This window comes from Pipistrellus kuhlii, unplaced genomic scaffold, assembly GCF_014108245.1.
Source record: "Pipistrellus kuhlii isolate mPipKuh1 unplaced genomic scaffold, mPipKuh1.p scaffold_m20_p_20, whole genome shotgun sequence".
Taxonomy (NCBI): Eukaryota; Metazoa; Chordata; class Mammalia; order Chiroptera; family Vespertilionidae; genus Pipistrellus; species Pipistrellus kuhlii.
This window is the reverse complement of record NW_023425516.1, coordinates 19,123,372-19,138,023: the sequence shown is the minus strand read 5'-3', so window position 1 is coordinate 19,138,023 and position 14,652 is coordinate 19,123,372. Positions and strand designations below refer to the sequence as shown.

At 57.4% G+C, this 14,652-nt stretch overlaps 2 protein-coding genes across 6 annotated transcripts in view; one reads left to right on the top strand and one right to left on the bottom strand.

Moving 5' to 3' along the window:
• KREMEN1 (kringle containing transmembrane protein 1) overlaps positions 1-3,300 on the bottom strand; it is a 56,819-nt gene extending 53,519 nt beyond the window's left edge. For 3 of the 5 annotated variants that reach the window (XR_006742387.1, XM_036449046.2, XM_045585666.1), the window contains exon 1: positions 3,158-3,269. Coding sequence is in view for 4 of the 5 variants with exons in the window: in XM_036449046.2 (XP_036304939.1) it covers positions 3,158-3,254 (97 nt within the window). In the remaining variant the exon portion in view is untranslated. Of the gene's footprint in view, positions 1-3,157 lie in introns of all 5 variants that reach the window. The other 2 variants (XM_036449047.2, XM_045585667.1) reach the window with 1 other exon arrangement.
• Positions 3,301-11,701: 8,401 nt separating this feature from the next.
• On the top strand, positions 11,702-14,652 carry CUNH22orf31 (chromosome unknown C22orf31 homolog). Its single transcript, XM_045585364.1, has 3 exons — positions 11,702-11,752; positions 12,221-12,661; positions 14,147-14,652. The coding sequence occupies exons 1-3, from the start codon at positions 11,702-11,704 to the stop codon at positions 14,582-14,584; spliced, it is 930 nt and encodes a 309-aa protein (XP_045441320.1). The 3' UTR covers positions 14,585-14,652.

The following is a 14,652-nucleotide window of genomic DNA, read 5'->3' as shown; positions in this document are numbered from 1 at the left end:
CGGGCGAGTTTTGACAGTTTTGTGTTTCTTAAAATAGTCAAAGCACAAAAGTCACTGTTATGCACGCCAGTCCACTTTACTCCTCTCAGACCCTCTGTTGCATACAGGTAATTCTATTAACATGAAGTCCCCAGGAGAGACAGGGCTCTGTCCAGTGTGAAGCTCTCCATGTTAACTGAACTCACAGGTTTTATGGCAAAGACACACTGCTGGCTAATAGGATGAATTGCAGGTGAGGACTGAGAGGAGAATGAGCATCAGCTATAACACGCAGTTCACGCCATATGTAACCTGAATTGAGAAACTCTGCTGCTGCACACCTGAGGGCCAAATGTTGTGAAACAGCCAAGCAGGTAGTGTGCCTTTGCCAGAAAACTCAAACAGCCCAAGTCCACCCAGGTTTCTCTGTTCTTCCCACCTCCTGGCTCTCCCCTGCAGGTCAATAAATTCCAGATGGCAGTTCAACTTCGAAAAGCCCATCAGCCCCATGGCCCTGGCTGCTCTCCTCCTACAAAAGGGAGTCTAGATTCCACCATTCACCTCTATCTTCCTCCTTATCAGCTGGGAAGGAAGAGGAGAGTCTCAGAGGGAGAATGGGAAGGAGAAAGGAGATCATTTGGGGTTGGCCATACACTGTAATTAGAAGTAGCATTGATGGGGAATGAGCTAACTGTTTTTATAAAAGTCAGCATTCAAAACTGCAAACCACCAGTAATTTAAATATTACAAAATTGTACAGAATATAAGTACTTGAAATAATTTTTTCCATCCACAAAATTCTAGAGAAAATTACAGTATCAAAAAATATAAATGGTAAGTTTGGTATATCCTCGGAAAAAAATGTGTTTGGTTGGGGTTTTTTTTTTTTTTTGGTCTTTTTATTTTATTTTATTGGAAAGGATTTTAAAAACTAGTGGGCAGGCTCTAGATGTGATGCTCAGTGCCATGTGGTATCTCCCTAAAACTGCTTCCTGGAAGTCACAGAAGCTCTGAAGTACAGAACAGAAGAAAAAAAAGAGTGGATGAGGCTCAATGAATTGGGATCGTGGGCCACTTATCCTAAGTCACTTCACAATTTATTCATTTGTCCTTACCCCAGACGCCCAAATAAAAGCACACCAAGGTCTGAGGTTCAAACTGTGAAAAGCGGCTGCATTTGACCCTGCCTCGGGAAGCAAAGGTGTCTGAGGAGTGGACGCCCCTTCTAACAAGCAGTGTGCGCAGAGCTGGCTCATGCGACGCTTTTCAGAGCTACTGCTCTGCTCTTCCCAGAAGGAGTCCGGTTTATTTCCACCAGCACCTCTCTCTCCTTGGAGGACATTAAATCCTGACCACACAGATGGCAAAGTGGTGCTAAGGGGTTACTAGGTTACAGTCATGTTGATATACCCTGGCTCCCAGCAAGTCCCTCCTTCATTCCTCACGGACGGCAAACAGAAGTGATCAAACTTGGGTGGAAGTTTTTGTAGAAGTCTCCTACGCCTCAGGTTTACAATACTTGGAGACACTGTCCCCCCTTCCCACCCACCCCCCCACCCCACTCCACACACTGATCTGAAGCCAAGCTGTGCCTTTTACAGGGATTAATCAGACTGGAAGCTCAGAGCATTCTCAGGGCAAATGAGGTGTCAGCACTTGGTGAACTGGGAAGCACTATAAAGAAAAAAGTATTATTAAAAATAAGTCTATCGATTCGATGGCCTTCTATACGTCGGGGTGTACATACAATATATCACTTAATCTCCACAACCTGCTTGTACGGCAGTTGTCATTATTATCCCACCTTGACAGACGAGGAAAGGAAACAGAGGCTCAGAGAACTGAAGGCGGGGCCCCAAGTCACACTCACGGTCAGTGACAACACCAAGTCTTATCTTTTCCCCATCCACGCTGGTGAGTAAACAAAATAACCCTGGAGTTTTCTTTCAGCAGTAATAAATAACAATAATAATAATAATAATAATAATAATCCTGTCTTCCCAGCATCCCAGTCTGCCACACTGGGCGAACCCCCGCGGGGGGCCTTCCCGCTAGGACCCCCGGGAATGAGCTCCTGCCTTCTTTCTCACCAGCGCCCCAAGTCCCAACGCCCAGACAACCTGCAGGGAAAAGCGAGCGGGCCGGACAACGCCCTCCCGCCTCTCTTCAACTTGGAAAGAGTTCTCTGCTGCGAGGAAGGGCGTGTGTGGCAGCTGAGTCCCGGCTCCCAGCCGGGGCCAGGGCCCCACCTCGGGAAGACCTGGCCTTGGCCTTGGGGGCGGTGACCCTGTTCAAAGCAGGGGGCATCCCTGAGCTCTGCGGGGGAGATGCTTCCCATCACCCTTCCTTCCTTCCTTCCTTCCTCCCCTCCCTCCCTCCCTCCCCTCTGAGCGGGGCCGGCACCTGAGTCACCGCCAAGTTCAAAGCGGCCGGAGGTTGGGGGTGGGGGGGGGGGCGGGGGGGGCGCTCGGGCTGCGATCAGCGGCCCCGGGACCTGGGACCGCAGGGCCGGCAGGTCCCCCGCTGCCTCCGAAGGCAGAGGCGGCCGGTGGGGCCGTGGAGCCGCTCCGCTCCGCTCCGGAGGGCTGGTCCGCGGGGCGGGGTGGAGGGGCTCGCGGGGGCCCTGGCCCGGGAGGGGGCCGCCGAGGGGCGCGGGGCGGCGGGCGGCGTCTAGAGGCGGCGGCAGGGAGGGTCCCGGCCCGAGGGGCTGAAGGACGGGGTCCCGGGAGGCACTGAGGCAGAGGGGGCGGCCCCGCCCGGGGGGCGATGCGGGGTGACTCCTGGGTCCTGAGGCAGGTGGCACCCCCGGGCCCGAGGGGGCGTCGCTGAGGGGCCTGGGGAGGGGGGTCCGGGTCCTGAGGGGGCGCCGGCCCGGCCGGAGGGGCGTCGCTGAGGGGCCTGAGTGGGGGGGTCCAGGTCCTGAGGGGGCGCCGGCCCGGCCGGAGGTGGCGGCACTGAGGGTCCTGGGGGTCCGGGTCCTGGGGGGACGCCGGCCCGGCCGGAGGGGGCGGCACTGAGGGGCCTGGGGGTCCGGGTCCTGAGGGGGCGCCGGCCCGGCCGGAGGGGCGTCGCTGAGGGGCCCGGGGAGGGGGTCCCGGAAGGTAGTGCGAAGGGACCGGGCTCCCGGCGGCGCCCTGGGCTCGCTTGGCACGGGGTCGGCGTCGAGGCGCTCACTCACCGGGTCCAGGGCCGAGGCCGGGGCCGGGCGCGGGCCGGGCCGCCAGCGTGAGCGCGGCGGCGGAGAGCAGGGCGAGGCGGGCGGCGGGCGGCGCCATGGGCGTCAGTGCGGGGCCCGGGGCGCGGCCCGCGGGAGAGGGGGCAGCGCGGGGAGCCGGGGGCGGCCATGGGAGCGGGACGCGGGGCGCGGACGTGGCCCCGCCCCAGCCGCCGGCCGCCCCGCCCCGCCCGGCCCGCCCTCCCCAGCGCCGCCACCGCCCCGGCCGCCGGGCCCGCCCGGCCGCTCCGCGAGGCCCGAGACCGAGCCGACTGCGCACGCCCGCCCCTCCCACTCGCCCGCCGCGCTGCCACTCAAGCGCCGGGAGCCGCCCACGTTCCCCTCCGCACCTGGGCCCGCCCCCGCGGAGCAGCTCATTGGTCCGCTCGAGGGGGCGGGGCCAACAGGTGAGGGGCGTGGCCCGGGACCTCGCCCCCGAGCCCCTCCGCCGAGGTTTGGCTGGGCTGGAGCGGGCTGGGCGCCCAGGGACCCGGTTCCACCCTCCCTCCCCGGGTTGTGACCCAAACGCAGGCACAACCACAGGGGGAATCATCGGAACAGCAGTTTGCAAACCGCTTTCCCCTGCTTGGCTCGCCGTAGAGGATGGAAAAAGGGTGCTCTGGGGTCCGCCGGAGCCTGTGCATACCCCATCCGGCCACCTGTCACACCTTGGGCCAGACTCCGGGGAGAAGAGCTCCCTTAGTTCCCATTTCCTCACCTGCGGAACGGGGGTGTGGACAGCAGCTACTCCAAAAGCGGTGGAAACTGTGCATGCGCACAGCTGGAGCTTGGGAAACATTGGGTTCCTTTTCACCACCCCAATTCTGGCAGCTCCGGCATCATAAAAGGCCTTCTCAATATTAGATGACATCGAAGCAAATAAAGCCAGCGCCCGACATGCAGAAAGTCCAGGCGTAGATGGGGCAATAATGTTTTCTTTAAAAAAAAAAAAAAAATATATATATATATATATATATATATGTATATATATATATATATATATATATATATTATTATTATTATTGATTTTTTACAGGGAGGAAGGGAGAAGGATAGAGAGTTAGAAACATCTATCAGCTGCCTCCTGCACACCCCCCACTGGGGATGTGCCCGCAACCAAGGTACATGCCCTTGACGGGAATCGAACCTGAGTCCGCAGGCCGATGCCCTAGCCACTGAGCCAAACCGGTTTCGGCCAAAGATTCTTTCTTAGCCGGAGGCTCCGAGAACGCAGGCTTCCTTGGAGCTCAGCCCCCGCGTGGCGGGCCCTTTCCCCTCCCCACGCCCCAGGTCTCCCCCAGCTGCCCCGGGGTCTGGGTGGGCCTCCCTTCTCCCCCGCACCCCCTCCCCCAGGCGGCGGAGATTTCCCTCCAGCTCCCGCCCAAAGTGCCGCGGTGACGCCCCGCGAGGCAGGTCCGGGCGGCGCGCCGGCGCTTTCAAGTCCCCGGTCCGGGCCTGCAAGTGCGGGCCTGCGCCCGGTGCCACCGGCGGAGCAGCCCCTCCTGCGCCGCCTCGCCGCGCCCCGAGGGAGGCTGCACCGTCCCGGCCGCTCTCCGTGCACCGGCCCCGGGGCCGCCCCGCCCACTCCCAGGGCCCACTCCCCCCGTGTCTCCCCCTCTCCAAGCTGTGCCCCGGGCTGGGCCTCCCACGAGGCCCCTCAATCTCCATCTCAGTCCCTTTCCACCCACACGCCCCAGGGCTGCGGCAAGAAGAGTCTTGTTCTGTCACTGTTTTCACTGCGGCCTGTTCAAGGATCCTCTGGGCTCCCTCATGGAGCTGGGGGACACCCCCTCACCCTCACCCCCACCTCTCAACCCCCCCCACCCACCCTCCCCATCCCACCTGGCACTCACCCTCTCTTCACCATTCTGGGCCCTTCCCACCTCCACAGCTCCTCCTCCTCCTCCTCCTCCTGCAGGACCTGGGACCGCTCTACCTCTCACAGTTAAGAGTCTCACTGGGGCCCTGACCGGTGTGGCTCAGTGGATAGAGCGTCGGTCTGCGGACTGAAGGGTCCCAGGTTCGATTCCAGTCAAGGGCACATGCTGGGTTGCGGGCTTGATCCCCAGTTAGGGCATGCAGGAGGCTCCTGGTCAATGATTCTTATCACTGATGTTTCTCTCTCCCTCTCCCTTTCTGAAATAAACAAACATATATTAAAAAAAAAAAAAAAAAGAGTCTAACTGGGGCCCTTGCAGGCGCAGGCCAGACGCTGGAAGGAGAACTAACTGAGAAGATGCAGGCGAAACCCCCAGCACAGAGGAAGCACTCAGTACAGGCGAACCTCCCTCCATTCCACAAACACCCCGCGAGGAGAAACCGAAGGAGAGTGAACGTTGGGTGCTGCGTTCGGAAACAGAGTACACAGGTAAGGAAACGTGCCCCTGTACACCCGCCGTCGACGTTATTAACCACGGTCACCTCAGTACCTGTGATGGCTTTAAAAATGTCCACTGAGGGACATGCCGAGTTTACATTCTCAGGGAGGAGAGGGGGCCCGTCACCCAGCTTGAAAATAAGGTGAATTTCAGAGAACAAAGAGCAGCGCAGAGCCAGGAAAATGATGTTGACAGAGAGTCTGTGGACCAGTTTAAACATGGAGCCGGGGAAACGGTTAGCAAAGCAGAACTCGGCTCTACAGTTCACAAGAGTCTCCCGCAGCCCAGCCCTGCATGTGAGGGGCCATGGGAAGGGGCGGGGCGGGCAGGAGGCGCAAAGGAAGGTTTCTCTGGCCAAGTCCGGGGATCCATGCCTCATGGCAGTGGCTTTGGCCTGGGCCCCCCCCCCCCCCCATCCCCCTGCAGGAAGGCGCCCTGCTGCAGGGGTACCAGCCGCCTCCTGCGTTTAGCTTTCTTGGTTTTGTGAACAGACAGACGTACAGACGGAAAGGGCTATGTGACTGGTAGGGCCCAGTGAGAAATGAAAGTGTGTGTGTGTGTGTGTGTGTGTGTGTGTGTGTGTGGTGTGGGGGAGTCCCTTGTTCAGAATGACTAGAAATTTTTTTTTAATTTTTAAAAATATATATATATATATTATTGATTTTTTACAGAGAGGAAGAGAGAAGGGATAGAGAGCTAGAAACATCGATGAGAGAGAAACATCGACCAGCTGCCTCCTGCACACCCCCCACTGGGGATGTGCCCGCAAGCAAGGTACATGCCCTTGACCGGAATCGAACCTGGGACCCTTCAGTCCACGGCTCCATCCACTGAGCCAAACCGGTTTTGGCCAGAATGACTAGCGATTTTAAGATGGCAACCACAGGGCACTACACCAAGGGTGGGGTCCTTGTAAGTCTGGGAACCCGTGTCCCTACACGGGCTGCACGCCCATGGACCTGGCTTGTGCAGCAGAATTCAGAAAGAGCGTGCACGCCCCCGCCCCCGCCGGCTGCTATGAGAAGCATCCCTCCTGCCTCCCCCGGGCCCCTCCCGGCTCTGCCAGCGGAAAGCCCAGCACAGGTGATGGAAACTGCGCAGAGGCTAAAAATACTCCGAGCCCGTCTAGGTCAGGCCACTTAGCGGCTCAAGGTCTTCTGCTCCGTGACGCGGTCCCGGCCTCTGGCAAGGGGCGGCCCGGGGCGGCGAGCGGCTTCATTTCATGGACAGAGTGAGGACACCGGCCGGAGCCCCCGGGCCTTCAGGAGGATGCTGCTGCTGGCCTGTTGGCCCCTTGTGTTCTGCAGCGGGACCCTCGGATTCCTCCGTGGGAAGCTGGGTTTGCCAAGAAGCTGGGAGAGCTCTGGTCGGGTGGCTCCGTTGGTTGGAGCGTCATCCCACCCATCAAAAGGTGGCGGGTTCGATTCCCAGTCAGGGCACATACCTAGGTCGGGTTCCATCCCCAGTCTGGACATGCACGAGAGGCAACCAATTGCTGGTTCTCTCTCACATCAATGTTTCTCTCTCTCTCTCTCTCTCTCTCTCTCTCTCTCTCTCAAAAATCACTAAACATATCCTTGAGTGAGGGTTAAAAACAAACAAAAAAAGGAACAGATCTCAGCTGGTAGCATTCGGATGGTCCCCGTGTCTTTGACACTCTAGTTGGGCTGACTCACAGGGCAGCCATGGTGCAAAGCGAGCAGGGGCTGGGGAGCCTGATTGTAGTGATAACCACAATGATAACAGCAGAAGTCAGCGAGGACCCGGCTGAGGAGGGTGCAGGGCTTGGCATTGCATTTCCCATGATCCTCCCAGCAGCCCCTGTGAAGGGGGCACCTTCCCCCTGCCCTCACACAGGGGGGTGAAATGGTTCGTCTGCAGGTGGAGCTGGGCCTTGAACCCAGGCAGTAAGGACCACAGGACTCTGCTTCCCGTCGCCATGGTGCATTGGCTTCTTGTCCTTATAGGCTTCTGGCCACAGGTGTTTACTGAGTGATCGATGGTCAAGGTCAGGGTGAGGAGAGGGAGGAGGCGTTCAGCTCAGGCACAACATTTCAGAAAGCCCCCCAAATCCAATCATCAAGATAAAGCCATAAATATCCTGTAATGGGTTTTAAAATGTATCGAATATACTTAATGAACAGTTTTAATTGAATGCATTTAAACAACTAAATGAATGACAAAAAATTCAAAAGGAACAAAATATTAAGTTTTGCCCTAACCGGTTTGGCTCAGTGGATAGAGCGTCGGCCTGCGATTCCAGTCAAGGGCATGTACCTTGGTTGTAGGCACATCCCCAGTAGGAGGCGTGCAGGAGGCAGCTGATCAATGTTTCTCTTTCATTGATGTTTCTAACTCTCTATCCCTCTCCTTCCTCTCTGTAAAAAATCAATAACATATTTTTAAAAAATATTAAGTTATTTAAATAAAAATAGGATCTAGACTTCCGGTTTTCCTTTAGGATCAGGGTCGGCTCCGTGCAGTCGCTGCCCCTGACTCCCAGGTTTCCCGGCCAGGCGACCAGTGATGGAAAATTCAAGAGGAGTCGTCGTGTGCTGTTCTGATGGGCGTGAAGGGAGAGAGAATCTGGTGTGGACACAATGTGTGAGAGGTGTCTGCGGGACACCCGGGTGGCCGTGTTGGAGGACGCAGAGTCCGGTGAGAAGGGGCAGCTGGGTGGGCAGGGTGCCCTCCTCTCATACACTTGGCCCACAATGGGCGCACACTCAGCACATGTGGTCTGAATCACCGGTCCTCGGAGTTTGCATCATGGTTCAGGAATCTTTGCAAATTCTCCCATCCAAAGTTTTCCTCCTCTTTCCCCAAACCCTTCTCCATCCCAAACCTCAGCTCTGTTCCCCTACGGGTGTGGAAGTTTACTGCTTGGGTGTTACAAGAAAAACATCTTCTGAGAAGACTGAAAGCAGCTAAATTCCACTAGGATTTGGGGAGTTGGGCGCGAAGGGAAAAGACAAGAATTAACATACATGGGCTCCATTTGGTCTTCAGTGACGGGTCCGCTGGATAAAGAAGAGCGAGGAGGAATGAAAGAGGAGGAAGGTGGTAGGAAAGGAAGAAAGAGAGACGAAACATTAGAGGAGCTAAAAATACAGCGAGGAGAGCTTGGCTGAGCATCAAAGGCGGGCAGACGTGTTTCCAAATAGAAGCGGTGGTTTAGCGATGTCAGGAGGCACCGCTCCGCAGGATGGGTGGAAAATAAAGGTTACTGAGACTGAGCTCAGGCAGAATAAATAAGGTTCCGTCTGAAACCGGTGTGGCTCAGTGGATAGAGCATCGGCCTGCGGACTGAAGGGTCCGAGGTTCGATTCCGGTCAAGGTCACGTACCTGGATTGTGGGCACATCCCCAGTAGGAGGTGTGCAGGAGGCAGCTGATCGATGTTTCTCTCTCATCGATGCTTCTCTCTGTCGTAAAGAAAAAAAAAATCAATAAAAAGAAGCTCCTTGCTTGGCCTCATACTCCACATGAATGCCCATGAAGAATCCGAGATGAAGTCCAAAATCAAATATTGGGTTATGTCCCTCAGACCCTGGCTGTCAGGGGCTCAGACGGGGGAGTGGGCCGCAATATTAATCCTGTTACTAAGAACATTACTTGCTGAGCTCTTATTATACACCCAGAGCCACACCAGGGGCTTCCCACGCATAGTCCCGTGGTTCTGGCGTAGGCACGATTACTCCCCCATTTCACAGACGAGGCAACTAAGGTTCAGAGATGTGAATTCACTTGCCCAACGAGAGATGGATCTGGGGTGTCAACTCAGACAGACCAAGTCCTGAGGCCAGGGTGGGCAGGACCACCCGTGGATGGCAAAGAGCAGGGGTGGGGGGAGTGTACCCCTTGGTGGCGTCCAGCCTCTGTTGGTTCCCAGCCGTGGGGCGTGGCTCTTGAGGGGCGTGTGCCTATGTCTCTTCCCCCGTCAGGTAGGCATGGCAACCGTGTCCTGACTCCTAAGACTGTTGGTATCATTTCCTGGGAGGACGCTTGTAAAGTGTCTGAAACGATGCTTGGCTTACGGTAGGCCTTCGCCAAACACAGATCTTACTGACGCAGGAGACACGGCGCAGGCCAAACGACGCTGGGCTGGTTCCCAGGAGCGGCGGAGTGTCCTGTTGGGGTTCAGTTTAGGGAAAGGAGAGGAGGCAGAATTCGCTGGCGTCTGAAGCGTGCCAGCCGCCTGCTGTCCATGTGTCCAGAAGCAGACCTGGTGACGGACGGAGCGCAAGACCTAGGAAAGCGAGGACAACAGAGGACAGGGAAGGCCACCTCGAGGCTGGGGAGAGGAGAGACGGAAGAACTACTTCCCCAGATGCCTTTCTTGCTCAGACTTTCCCCTCCGGGCCCCAGCGCAGAGGGAGACGGCAGCCCAGAGCCTGGGGCCGCCTCCCGGGGCCCGGACACTGGCCTGCCCGGCCTCCAGGCCTCCAGACATTCGCAAACCCTTCCTGAAGACAAGCCCTTTCCGACGCCCCGCTCTGCACTGACCCACCTCGTGGAGATGAGGCCAGGGCCCGGGCTGAATGGGCCCCATTGTCCTCCCCGGGCGGGCGGGCGGGTGAGCGGCTGTGTGTCCACCTGGAGGCGGTTCCACCACGGCCCGAGGGGCGGTCCGCCTTCAGACTCCGATTCCCTCCAGGGACAACCCGCGGAAAAAAAAAAAATCAAAAAATCAAACGGGTAACACATGCGATTCCAGGAGCGCCTGCCAGCCTCACACTCTGTTTTTCCATCAGCCCGCCCTCCTCCCCCCGCGGAGGGAGCCTCCTTGGGCATTTTTTGTGCAAGAAAAAAAAAAAAAATCATAAAAAAAAAAAATCCAAACCACCAACAGGACCGGCACCTGATAAGGAGGCATTGCCCAAGCGGGCAGAGGCGTCTTTGTTCTCGTTTCAAGCCCTCGACGCCGCTGCTCGCAGCTCTAATTACGGCATCTGCCACGGGATGTAAACTAAAACCGCATTCCAGGCGGCCGTGCCGTCTCCGGGGAGAGACACGCAGGGAGAGGTGTCCAGAGCTGCAGGAACGTGTTCTCTCACTGCTGGTCCCCGAACCTTGGCAGCGGGCGCCGAGACTCCAACAGTGCCTCCTTTATGTGCCCGAGGGAGGAGGGCGCTGGTGCCCGGGGAAGAATGCACCTCGCCACCTGTGCTCCGCAGTTTTTTTTTTTAAAAAAAAATATATTTTATTGATTTCTTTTACAGAGAGGAAGAGAGAGGGATAGAGAGTTAGAAACATCGATGCGAGAGAAACATCCACCAGCTGCCTCTTGCACACCCCCCACCGGGAAGGTGCCCGCAACCAAGGTACATTGCCCTTGACCGGAATCGAACCTGGGACCTTGCAGTCCGCAGGCCGATGACGCTCTATCCACTGAGCCACACCGGCTTTGGCTTGGCGTGCAACGCGTGCACGTCTTAAGGACGGGAAGGCCTTCCGAGGTCCCCCGAGCGTGTGGGGGTGACGTGAGGACTGGAGACGTCCCTGGGGCCGGAGAGACAATAAAATGGAACGCCTTCCAACTTAATCTCACTATAAAATTGGGTGATGTAACCCCCACCACCCACACCCACATCACAAAACAGAGTGACATCACAAATACTGGAGATAATGGCTCAAAACTGCCACAAACCTAAGCAAACTGCAATTGGCCCATATGTGACTGAGGCGGAGAGATAGGTGATTCGATAGATCCAAACAAAAGAAAAATAAAGAGAGAGAGAGAGAGAGAAAAGGAAATACATATTTCTTCCCCCTACTAAGCTTGCTAAAATAAAATTTAAGGCAACCGAAATATGGTAAGGTGATTTAAATTTTTTTTTTTTAATTAGATGGCCTTAGAAAGCCAGGTTTCTCTCAATGAGGAGATGGTTCCCTAGTTCTTGGCTGGTCCCAGGAAAGAGAGGCATAATCTCCATGGTGGCTTTGCCCTTTACGGACCCCAGAGTGTGTGTCCCTGGCTTCCAGATTTCCTTGGCTCCTGGCCATCTGGTCAGAAGATGCTTGGGGTTTGGCAGGACATGGCCCGGTGGAGGAGTCGCGATAGGTCCTACAGGAATCTTACGTGATCCTGTCTCCTGCCCCTTTCCTGCCACAGCTCCCTGTAGCTTTCCATGAGCTGGGGCACTGACTTCGGGTTCTTCTACAGCTCCCCGCCCCTCCAGGTCCGGCCCAAGCATGCTGTGTTCTTTCTTTCTTTTTCTTTTTTTAAAAATATATTTTATTGATTTTTTGCAGAGAGGAAGAGAGAGGGATAGAGAGTTAGAAACATCGATGAGAGAGAAACATCCATCAGCTGCCTCTTGCACACCCCCTACTGGGGAGGTGCCTGCAACCAAGGTGCATGCCCTTGACTGGAATCGAACCCGGGACCTTTCCGTCCGCAGGCCGACGCTCTGTCCACTGAGCCACACCGGTTTCGGCCACGCTGTGTTCTTTGTGAGGCGGGCTGTCCCCGTGCCCCTGGCACAACAGGCTTTGGGGAGACGGAGAGAGGAGGTGTAGAAAGATCCCTAAGACAGGCGTGGGAGTATTCACGTCTCCCAAAAGAGTATTCACGTACACCTTCTGGTCTCCGCTTGAGAATTGGTCTTTTTTCTTTTTGTCCCCTCTCCCCCTCCTCCTGACTCCAGCATCCCGTCTGTGTGAGGCGGGACCCCAGCATCCCCAGCTACGGGCTGCGGCGGTCCATCTCCCTGAACAGCAGGCTGCAGGACTGCTATGTGGACTCCCCGGCCCTCGCCGGCATCTGGACGGCCCGGGCCTGCGCCCCCGCCACGGGGACGCCCTCCTCCTGGGAGGTCGTGCAGAGCCCCATCCTCACCAGCTCGCTGTCCCTGGTGAAGCTGGTGCTCCGGCGGCGGCTGAGGGACTCGTGCTGCCCGGGACCCTGCCGGTTTGGGGAAGCAAAGCCCCCGAAGGGAGCGGAGCCCGGGGACGATTCGGCAGCGAGAGCCACTGGGCGGCGGCGGCGGGGCAGGCGGAGACACGCCATCGGCCCTAAGAGCAAGCCGCCCCTGGGCCGGCGGCCGGCCTCCCCCAGGCGCCGGCGGCCTGCAGGGGGCACCGGCCAGGTAGGTGACGGCTGGTGGCGGACAGCATGTGATGGGGTGGGGGACAGGGTCAGCTAGGAAACACTTAATGCGTAAGAGGTTTCTATGAGCCGGGCCGGGGTAGCTCAGTGGTTGAGCGTCGACCTGTGAACCAGGAGGTCACAGTGTGATTCCCGGTCAGGAAACATGGCGAGTCTCAGGCTCCATTTCCTGTGTGTGTGTGTGTGTGTGTGTGTGTGTGTGTGTGGGTTTGGGGGGGGAGCAGGGGGCATGTAGGAGGCAGCCGATGGATGATTCTCTCTCATCATTGATGTTTCTCTCTCTCTCTCTCACTCTCCCCATCTCCCTCTTCCTTCCTCTCTGAAATCGATTACAAAAAAATATATATATTTTTAAAAAAGTTTTTATGAAGCAAAGGAAATCCCAAAGTGGAAGGCCGAGTTGAGGGGGTGAGGGTCGAGGGGGAGTGGGCAGCAGCAGGGAGCCAGCTCCGGGGGCATGATGTCTACCCCCTGCCTCCTCCCTGCCTGCTAGGACTGACTCTCCATAGGAGGGCGAAGCCGTTCTTACAAACTCAGGTGGAAGGTGCTGGACGTGAAGGGAAAATAATGGGAGAGGCCGGTCATGCGGAGGCAAGCAAGGCCTGGCGTGGAGGACCTGGCATCTCGGGGCCTGACCCGAGCCCAGCGCCCTCTCCCCTGGGACCAGCAGAGCTCAGAGTGCACCCTGGGGCCCGGCTGTCGGGTTCAAGGCCCAGCTTCGACTGTAATTCAGGACGGCGGCGGCGGGCTGGGCCTCTTTCCGCCTAGGTTTTTGTCGTCTATAAAATGGGGGGGGGGGGGGGGGGGAACAGCCCTTTTCTCACAGGGTTCCGTGAGGATTAAATGAGTCCATACGGGCAGAGGGCTCTGGAGCAGAGCCTGGCACAGACTGAAAGCCTCGGGTCCCGTGTGGCATTCAATAAACAACAACTGTGGTTATTAGCTTTCTAGCTGGGTGGCCTTGGCCTTGGCCAAGCCAATTCCCGCTCCCTTGCCTGTAAAGCTGTCTCCTGCCGACCTTCCCGGGTCCCGGGTCCCGGGGGGACGCTCGCAGTGGTATACAGTCCAGGGGTCGGCAAACCCATCAGTCCACAGAGCCAAACATCAACAGGACAGCAAATGAAATTCCTTTGGAGAGCCACATTTTTTAAACTTAAACTTCTCCTAATGCCACTCCTTCCACAATAGACTCGCCCAGGCCGTGGTGTTTTGTGGAAGAGCCACACTGCAGGGGCCCAAGAGCCGCCTGTGGCTCTCGAGCCGCAGGTCGCCGACCAGGGGTCTACACGAAGGACTTCGGTAAGCGAGCACACACACACACACACACACACACACACACACACACACTAGACCAATGTCGGTGGTTGTGGCTGTAACCAAGACTCCGGGACGCAAATCCCAGCTAATGATTCCGAGCTCCCTTCTCAAGTTTTAGCTCTGACTTCTCCGCTTTCCTCCTGGCCAGAGTGAAGAAAGTTCAAAGGAGAGAAGAGGAACCGTCCGCCAAGATCCCCAGAGCAGATACGCCGAACGTGTGGCCGCCACCCAAGCGCCGGGCAGGGACGTGGGGACCGCGGCCTGCGAGGGCCGGGCGCGGCCGCCCGGAGCCAGGCCCAGACCGCAGCTGTCAGACGTGCTCACCATTCACGGCCTCCCCGCCGAGGCCTACCGGGCGCTGTACCACGCGGTGGTGGAGCCGATGCTGTGGAACCCTTCGGGGACCCCCAAGCGGTACAGCCTGGAGCTGGGCAGGGCGGTCAAACAGAAGCTCTGGGAGGCGCTGCGCAGCCGGGCCGCCGCCCCCCGAGGGGCCCAGGACCCCTTGCCCGCCAGGACGTGGCTGGAGGTCGACGGGGAGGAGCCTGTGCCCGAGACGTGGCCCAAGATCAGGAGGGAGAAATAGGAACAGGAGCTCCCAGAGGAGGATCTCTGCTGGATGTCTAAACAATAAACACGGCTTTGCACCTTTCC

Coding starts and splice junctions, on each gene's coding strand:
- CUNH22orf31 (XM_045585364.1), top strand. CDS start 11,702: ATGAGCTGGGGCACTGACTTCGGGTTCTTCTACAGCTCCCCGCCCCTC. Junction 11,753..12,220: donor ACAGCTCCCCGCCCCTCCAG/GTCCGGCCCAAG, acceptor TCCTGACTCCAG/CATCCCGTCTGTGTGAGGCG. Junction 12,662..14,146: donor CTGCAGGGGGCACCGGCCAG/GTAGGTGACGGC, acceptor CCTCCTGGCCAG/AGTGAAGAAAGTTCAAAGGA.